Source organism: Chaetura pelagica, unplaced genomic scaffold (genome assembly GCF_000747805.2).
Source record: "Chaetura pelagica isolate M959 unplaced genomic scaffold, ChaPel_1.0 scaffold152, whole genome shotgun sequence".
NCBI classification, from domain to species: Eukaryota; Metazoa; Chordata; class Aves; order Apodiformes; family Apodidae; genus Chaetura; species Chaetura pelagica.
Genome location: NW_009952434.1, coordinates 222,669 through 231,737, shown reverse-complemented (window position 1 = coordinate 231,737; position 9,069 = coordinate 222,669). Strand labels below are relative to the sequence as shown.

At 55.4% G+C, this 9,069-nt stretch overlaps 1 protein-coding gene across 1 annotated transcript; it reads right to left on the bottom strand.

The window, feature by feature from the left end:
• Positions 1–3,092: 3,092 nt before the first annotated feature.
• LRRN2 (leucine rich repeat neuronal 2) lies at positions 3,093–5,183 on the bottom strand. Its single transcript, XM_010008302.1, has one exon. The coding sequence runs from the start codon at positions 5,181–5,183 to the stop codon at positions 3,093–3,095; it is 2,091 nt and encodes a 696-aa protein (XP_010006604.1).
• Positions 5,184–9,069: the final 3,886 nt, after the last annotated feature.

The window sequence follows — 9,069 nt, the reverse complement described above, 5'->3', positions numbered from 1 at the left end:
AGGCTGCTGCCCCTGCTGCCAGCAGAGCTGCACAGGGCTGAATTTCTTCTGCTACTTACAAAAAATAATGATCTTGTTTCTAATTGGAGTTGTCCTGGCTCTTTCCATGCCTTTGGGGATAGATTAAAGATCCCTCTAGTTGAGAGCATCCTGGGTCAGACACTCCTTTCCCCCTTCCCAAAGCATCTCTGGTTCCTGCCACATCCTTGTTCTCTGGACTGGGAGATGAGACCCCAGAGAGTGAGCCCGAGGGGCTGCGTCCCCTGGAAGGGAACTGAAGATGCAACGAGGGGCTAAAGAGCCCCATTCCCCCTGCCTTACACCCCAAACTAACCCAGCAAAGCCTCCCCAGGAGCAGAACCCAGCCTGCAGGCAGAGGACGAGCTCTAAGTCCCCATCAGGAGCCCTGTAAAACTTTGCAGCCACTATAATTCACCTGGTGAGGTTCATTTTTGGCCCGTTGCTTCTGGAGGAGGAACATGAGCATCATTTGTCTCCTGGGAGAGGAGCTCGATGCTGCAGGACAAGGTGCTCAAATCTCCCCTGCTCCTCCAAGAGGGGCTTTAATTCAACCACCTGCCTTGGCTGCTCCTGGTTGTTGGTCTCCATATGAGGAAGGGTCTCTGAGCAGCCTGAGTCTTGTCCCCCTGCATGACAGGGGACAGTGCTGGTGAGGCTCTGCCTGCAGCTGCTCCATCCAGGCTCAGGCATGGGAGACAGGAACAGCTGATGGAGCATTTCCTCTAGGATGCTGCCCAGGGAAAGCCCTTTGGTGCTTTAATCATAAACAACCACCACAATGAATAGTGCATGAGGCACCTACAGTGCTCCCAGCCAATATCCTCAGAGGAAGGGAGGGGAGAGGAGCAATTCCCAGCAGATCTCCTGGTTTGGGGCAGGTGGGAGTGATTTTACCACCCCTTTTCTTCTGCTGGAGCCCCCAGCAGAGAATTCCAGCAGCAGCTGAAGCTTCACCTCCTGTCCCAGCCTGGCAGCAGCAGCCACCATCACCAGCATCAAAGGGGCTTTTTCTCTGCACCTACAAAAATTGCAGCTTTTGAAGGGATTCAGTCCTGGCTTTCCTTGGGAGCTGAGGATGTTTCTGGCAGGGAATGGGACAGTGGGGGCCATGGGAGGTGCCACCAGCTCAGCCCGTGTGCTGAGGATTCCAGCAGGGACACGTTTCCAAGGGGGAAATTTCTCAGCAACTATTTCCACGTGTTCCAGCAGCAATTTAGCCTAAACCACAGGGGATGTATTTTGCATTTCAGTCTCTCCACTGGACAAAAGGCAGAAGAGAAAGGCCGTGTCAGGCCCTGAGGGCTGCACACCTGAGTGGAACCAGGGCTTTGCCACCGCGCGTTCCAAGCGGGTCACACCTCTAGTTCAGCAAAGTATTTAATCCTTCACTTCACTTCCAGCCGGTTCCCAGAGCCCCTGGAGAACCAGCTGGGTCCTGAACACATGCTGAACGCTTTGGTGAGCTGAGCAGGGCCAAGGGGGAGCCATTTCCCCCCAAAATCATCACCCAACGAAGGCACCGGAGCCGCTCCGTGTGCCCGGCTGAGCAGGGAGCTCATCCTGCAGGGAAACATCTCACCTTGGCTGGAAGGGGAATGAGAAGCTCAAACTGCTTCTTACTGTCTCAAGGTCTTCTGGTCCCTCCAAAGTCCCCTCCCAGCAGGCAGCAGTCACACCAGGTCTTCCTAGAGCCACTCTGGGGGTACCTGCACCCCCTGACACCACCCCCAGCCCTGGCTGGGATGGATTTTATTGGCCTTTCCCATGGAAGACCCCCAAGGAAGGTGCTGGGTGGGCTCTGGATGCACCAGTGCCCACACCAGGAGCTGTGCCAGGGTCAGGGGTGTTGGCAAAGGCACATTTTGTTCAGGGCTGCAGTTAAACCCACCCCAGAGTCCCCCAGCTGACAAGCAGGGATCAGGTTTGGGCCCAAGGAACGTGGGGGGCTTGTTCACCCCAGCACAGAACCCAGCACAGGGGGGGCTGGTGCTGCCTCCGGGCACTTTCAGTGGTGATTTTAATTGTTTCTCAGAGAAAGCAGCAGCCACAGCCCTGGGGAGCAGGTTTTACAGCCCAAGGGGAGCAGGTTTTACAGCCCAAGGGGAGCAGGTTTTACAGCCCCGGGACCTGCCCCATGGAGACCATCCTGCAGAGCCTCCCAGGACCCCCCCAGCTGAAACAAGGGGCTCCCTACCCTGAAGCCCCCCAGCTACACCCCACCATCCAAAACTTTGCCTTCCTTTCTTTTTTCCTTTCATACAAAACCAGAAAAGCAAGAACTTCTCCCCCCCACACTCTTTTCTTCCCATTTTCCCGTTTTTTTGTTGTTTTTGTTCTTTAACATGACCCACAAAGGTTTACAAAACAGCCTTGAGGTGACACTTGCAGGGTACAATCCCAACCACCTCTGGCAGGAGCCAACCAGCCCCACGGGGGTGCCAGTGATGGGACCTGTCACCATCACCATCTCTCTTTCTCCTGCCCAAAGTCCTTTCCTTTCCCCTCTGCTCCCTCTGGGAGCAAATGAAGGTGCTGGGTGGGGGGGTGTAGGGTGATACATACCAATTCACAATTGTTTTGTTTATCTTCAAAACAAGAAAGATGCAGCTAGGTCAGGTGTGAAGGGAGCTGACAGCTGGGTGGTATTTCATTAGCAGTTGAGAAGTGGAATATCAGTAACTTGTAACAAAGGCGCCAGATTGCCAATGCAATTGCTGATGGCAATGGCTTTTGTATTACTACAGATCAAAGAAGTTTCAGCCTTTTTTGCTTTTATTGTCAGTCTTTTATTTGAAAATAAAATGTCTATTCCATCTCTAAATTCCTCCTGTACCAGCAACTAAAGATGTTTTGTCTTCAGCTTCACACTTCCAACTCTACGTTCCCTTTTTTCCCTTTCTCCTTTTTTTTTTTTTTTTTGTTGCTGTTTTGTTCAGTTTTTACAGTTTAGTTGGGGAGGGGTTTGTTGTTTTGTTGGGTTTTTGTTGTTTGTTTTTTTTTTGGTAAAAAATAAGTCTCTCCCTCCCCACCCTCAAACCACCCCTCAGTCAGCCCCACCAGTGCCTCAACCTTCAGCACTCCAGGGGGGCTGCCTGCACCTCCACGGCCAGGAGCTGCCCCCCACGTTGTCCCCAAGCCCAGGGGTGGGTGAGGGGGGGATAGACCACCCGCAGGGCCGTGGAGCCCTGGAGAAGCTCCCCAGCCCTGCTGGGCTCTGTCCCAGGGCCATAACGAGCCAGGAGGCTGGCGGCAAAGAGCAGGAGGCAAAGGGCCAGCACGGTCAGGAGGCTCTGCCTGCTCTCCAGGAGCCAGTACCCGTGGGTGGCCTCTTTAGTCCTGGTGTTCACACAAGCCACCTTGGCCTGCAAGTCTAGAAAGGCCACGTGGAGGCAAACCCAGTATTCCGTGTCCTGGTGGAGCCGGGTGATGTTGTAGGTGTGGGTCCCCGTGGGGATCCTGGCCACGTTGGTCATGTCCAAGTTGGAGCTAAGCAAGAAGCTGGACCAGGTGAGGTTGGAGGAGATGGTGTTGAGATGTGGCTTCCAGGCAACCAGGATGTGGTAGGCCTGGACATCCAGCACCACCAGCTCCAGGCTGTCCTCCCTGAGCGGGAAGGAGCGATTGACCATCACGCTGACGCTCTTGGTGTCTGCGCCCAGCAGGTTGTGGGCCACGCAGGTGTACAGCCCAGCTTCCCCAGCAGAGATCCCCCGGATCTCCAGCGTCCCTTCGGGGTGCACCCTGTACTTCTCATCTTCCAGGTAGGGGACCAGCTTCACCCCCAAAGGCGTCACCCAGTAGATCTCCGGGTCCGGCTCTGCCAGAGCTCGGCAATGCAAGGAGACGTCGTCACCATCCAGCACCTCCAGGTGGGAGGGGAAGCTCCTGCTGGAGATGAGGGGCAGGCACCGATCCGTCATCTCCCGGAAGGGGACATCCCTGATGTGCCTCCTCTGGAGGTCGGGGGGCTCAGCACAGAGGGTGGACTGGGGCTCGATGAAGCGGATGCGGGTCTCGGTGCTGTTGACCCAGCGGATGACGCAGTCGCAGCGGAGGGGGTTGCTGTGGATGCTGATCTCCTGCAGCTTGGGCAGGGACTCCACCGTCTGCTTGTGCAAGGCACTTAGGGCGTTGTTGTTGAGCATGAGGGTTTCCAGGTGGGGAAGGTGGTGGAAGGCGTTGGGGTGGATGAAGGACAGCTTGGGGTTGTTGGTCACGTCCAGCTTGGTCAGCTCGGGGAGGTTGATCAAGGCAAACTTGTCTATGGACACCAGCTCCTCCATGTTGTTGAGCCCCAGCTCTTTCAGGTGCAGCATGTTGGTGAAGTCGCTTTGCCTGACCCTCTGCAGTGGGTTTTTGTTCAGGTCCAGGAACTTGAGGCCAGGCACCTGCTGCAGGGCCCTCTTGGGGACTTTCACCAGCTTGTTGTCGTAGAAGGAGAGGCTCTCCAGGCTCCTCAGCCCTTCCAGCGCATAGTCCGAGATCTCCCTCAGGTTCATCCCGGCCAAAACCAAACTCCGCAGGTTCGACAAGGGCCTGAAGTTCATATCCAGGATGGCATCCACTCTGTTGCCTCCGATCATGAGGATCTCCAGGCTGGGGAGCATCTGGAACCAGCGGCTGTCGACCGTCCTCAGCAGGTTGGAGTTGAGGTGGAGGCGCAGGAGGTTGCCGAGGCCAGCGAAGGCGCGAGGAGCGATCCTGCCGAGCTGGTTGTGGTTCAGGTAGAGCTCCTGCAGGTTCCCCAGCCCGGGGAAGCTGCCATCGGGCAGCTCAGAAAGCTGGTTCTCCTCCAGGTGCAAGCTGAGCAGCTGGGGCATGCTCTTCAGGCCAAAGTCCCAGACATCAGAGAAGCTGTTCTGGGACAGGTCCAGCTCCGAGAGGTTTCTGAGATAGTCCACCTCGTTCTGCTCCAGCCTGGCAATGTTGTTGCTTTGCAAGAGCAGGGTTTGGGTCCCCTCTGGCAGGTCTTCAGGCACAGCAGAGATGAACAGGTCATTGCAGTCCACGGTGGCAGCCTCCCTGTAGACAGAGCGGGGGGTGTACCAGGGCCTGATCTGGCAAACACACTGGGGGGGACATTTGACCTTCCAGGGCACGATGGGGATGGCAGTGGCAGCCACCACGCAGAGCAGGAGCGAGCTGGGTTGGAAGCATCTCATTTTTGGCTGGTGGGACCGGGTTCCTCCCAAGCAGGAAAGGCTCACGGGGCACATCCAGAGCAGGGCGTGGGGTGACAGCAGGTTGGGGACAGCAGCCCTGGGAGAAGATGCTCCATGCGATCCCCCTGGCAGCCTTCAGCCCCAGGCTGCCCTGCCTGGTCCCCCCCCAACCCAGAGCACACCACACCCAGGAGCGGGGCTGGTGCCTTCACTCAGAGCTTCCCCTTCTCTTCCTCCCCAAAGGATTCATTTCTCCACTCGGCTGCATCTTCCAGGTTCTTCCTCAAGGTCGTTCCTGAAAGAGACCAGGCAACAAGTTGTGTCAGAAGAGACCTCCCACCCGGGGTGAGCAAGCACAGCAGAGGATAAACAGGCTGGGGAGGCAAAGCCCCACACCCAGGACCCCCAGCACCCACTGAGACAGACCAATGTGTTCATTTCACCCACTTTAGATCCAGAGCCTCAGCAGGGCCCTGTTCTTCCTCAAGGTCGTTCCTGAAAGAGACCAGGCAACAAGTTGTGTCAGAAGAGACCTCCCACCCGGGGTGAGCAAGCACAGCAGAGGATAAACAGGCTGGGGAGGCAAAGCCCCACACCCAGGACCCCCAGCACCCACTGAGACAGACCAATGTGTTCATTTCACCCACTTTAGATCCAGAGCCTCAGCAGGGCCCCCCCTCCCCAGGGGTTTTGGGGGACAATCCCACCACAGACACTCTGCCAAAAGCCACCCCTCTCCAGGACAAAAAAATCCCCCCAGCTCCTTTTAAAGCCCAGGGTGGGGTCAGTTTCCTGGGAGCAGGAAACCTCAATTGGGCTCATTAGAGGCTCCTGGGGGAAGGCAGAAGCCCCTTAACCCCTTCCATGCTGGATGGAGACATGGCCTTGACCCCTCGACTTGCACCCTTTTTGGGGAAGAGGCTTTGGGCTTCCTTGGAGGGGTGTTCAGGGGGCACATCCCTGCCCCTCTCCCCTCCTGCCTGCAGGGCTCAGAGGAGCCAGAACCAGCAACCCCCTTTCCCTTTGATTTGTTGTTTTGCTCCAGCTCTCCTGACCCACGCTGGCACAAATCAAACCAAGCCCCAGAGCTTCTCCCTGTCTTAAAAGACTCTCACGCAGCAGGAAAAACATGAAAAAGCAGCCAGAGTAGGAAAAGAAAGTTTCTCTGCAAGCAGCCCTATTTTATCACCCTCTTGTTCTCCCTGTAAAGGGCTTCCAACCAAAGTTTATTCAGCACAGAGTCATCCAAGCCTTGCAGCAGAGTTGATCCTGCACACTTCCCTCCTGGCCTGCTGGGAGAGCATTTGGCTTTTAAACCATCTCCTGGAGAAACAGCATTAAAGGAGAGGAAGGCTATATTGATTTCTGCATCCTTCTGATGGACCCTCATCCTTCTTTTTAAGTGCACAAGCACTTCTGTGACTATAAATCTCTCCGGCCATTAAAATATTATAGAATCTTTTCTCCTTAAAAAAAAAAAAATAATAAAAATAATACTACAGAGGAATTTTTTTAAATTTCCTTCAGGCTGTGAAGAAGAGCCCAGAAAAAGCATCTTGTTCCAAGCTCCATTTTACAGGGCAGGCTCCCCAGGTCTGTTGTTGGGTGAGATGTCTGCAGGGCTGGGGTCTGTCATCAGGTTTGATCACTTGTGCCCAGCACAGGGTGGGGTTGCTGACCATGGGAAATCCTGGGCACAGGATGATGCTCTGATAATACAGGGGGTTGTGTAAGTCACAGGATCAGAGCTTGTGGAAAAATAATGTCATTTTTGGAAAGTCTGGGTATCAAACTTGGTGCTTTATGGTTTCAAATGGCACAGGGCAAAGCGAACTGGGGGAGTGTCAGCTCTGTGTGGTGCCCAGGAGGACAGTCCTGGTGGGGGACAGAGCTGAGCCCCCTCTGCCCTGACAGCCCTTCTGCCTGGTGACAGCAGTGACACCCCAGGGACCTGCACCCTGAATTCCTGCAGCTCAGCCTCAGGGAGATGGGGAAGGTGAGGGCAGGAGATGTTTGTCTTTTCTCCATTACCCAGTGAAGTCAAGCTCATGGTTTCTTACTCAGGCAGGAGGGAACCCACAGTTCCCACCCAAACTCCTTCAGCCTCTTGTTGTGCTGCACCAGAGGTGGGTGCTGGGAGGGACCTGCCTGTCCCACAGCTCCCACAACCACCCTTTCATTCCTGTTGGATTACTGGATCAAAAGCCTCCCCCGCCAGCCTGGGGAGCTGATGTGGGAGCCAGGGCAGGGCCTGGGGGAGGGACAGGGGTCCCAGGAGAGACCCAGACCTGGAGGGCTCACGCAGGAGCCCAGCAGAGTCACTCCCCATGAGCAGGTTTGCAGTGATCCCTGTGCACGCACAAACACACACGGACCTCAAATCCATCACAACTCCCCAGCAGCAGCAGCAGAGCACCCACTGTGGCCCAAAAAGCCCTTGTTTTTCCCCCAAAGAGGCTCAGGGCTCACAGCAAGACAGAAAAGCAGCAGGACCTGGGATGTGAGGCTAACAAATAGAGAGATCAGGCTGGAGAGGCAGCGGGGTTGGAGGCTAAGTGGTGTCTCCCAGGGAGCCCATTTCATCTCCTCTCCAAGACAGGCTGATTTGCTGCCTCTGCAGGCACTGGGAAGATGCTGCCCAAGATAAAGGGAGCCTTGGTGAAACCAGAAAGAGGAAGTGGGACAGTGAAGAGGAGGGGGAACATGGCCAGGCTGGGCTCCAGAGGTCACAGGTCCCACATTCCCCCCCAGCCCAGGCTGCTTCTTCAGGCTCTTCCTCAGCGTGGGCTGCAGGGTGGCAGGACTGACAGCAGGGAGCTGGGGGACATTTCTGCTCCCAGTTCATTTTTTTTTTCCAAAAATGTAAAGGCAGGAGGCTGAAACATTTGCTGCAGTGCCCGGAACACTGGGAAATGGAAAATACCCCTGGTTTCCTTGTTTTTCCCAACCCTGGTCTCCACCCCGGGGGTGCTGCTTGCCTGGGTTCCCAACCTTTACCCAATTCCTTCGTCTCCCTAAGGACTGTGACTTCCACCTTCAAGGCTGGATTTCTCCCAGGTGCAGGTGTCCATCTGTCCTTCCACACAGCCCTCTGTGAGTCTGACTGCAAAGAAGCTGGAGCTCTGGAATCCTTTGAGAAGGATTTTATCCAGAGCAGGTCCTGAAGGACACAGCCACCAAGTGGCAGGGCCAGGCAGGGGGGCTGTCACACTGTGCCAAATAGCACCAGCCCGAATTTGCCACAAGCCCATGACATTGTCTGTGGTGTCATTTGCTGATGGGGAGCTCAAGACATCCCTTTCCATCCCAGCCAGGTCTGCCCCAGGATGGAGAGGGGGATACAGCAGAAAAATACAGAAGGAGAAGGAATAAGAGGGAACGAAAGCACCACAAGGAGGTAAAGGAGGAGGACAAGAGGTGAAAAAGAGAAGGAAAGAGACAGAGAGACCAGCAGAGAATGGGGCTGGGAGAGGAAGAAGAGATGAGGAGCAGAGGAGGGATGGAGTGTCCAGTGCTGGGAGAGGGAATGTGGTTGTGGGAGCTGGTGGCAGAAACCCAGGGAAGGGGAAAAAAAGAAAGAAAGGGAAAAAAAAAATAGAAAGAAAAGCAATGAGAATTGATGAGGCACAGAGAAGGGAAGAGTCTTTTCATCAGCAAGTTTGCTGGATGAAGCCAGGAGATAAATCACCCTGTGGAAGGAGCCTTGGTCTCAGTGCTTGCACCGGCTGCCTCTCTCCCTCTGTCATCTGTCTAATAGCCTGGCCTGGGGAGATGAATGGCTGCAGCTGAGCCCCAGCCCCGGCCCTTCTTCCCTCTCCTGCCCTTCCTTGCCTTTGCTGCCCTTCCTTCCCACTTATGCCCTTCCCTCTCCTGCCCTTCCTTCCCT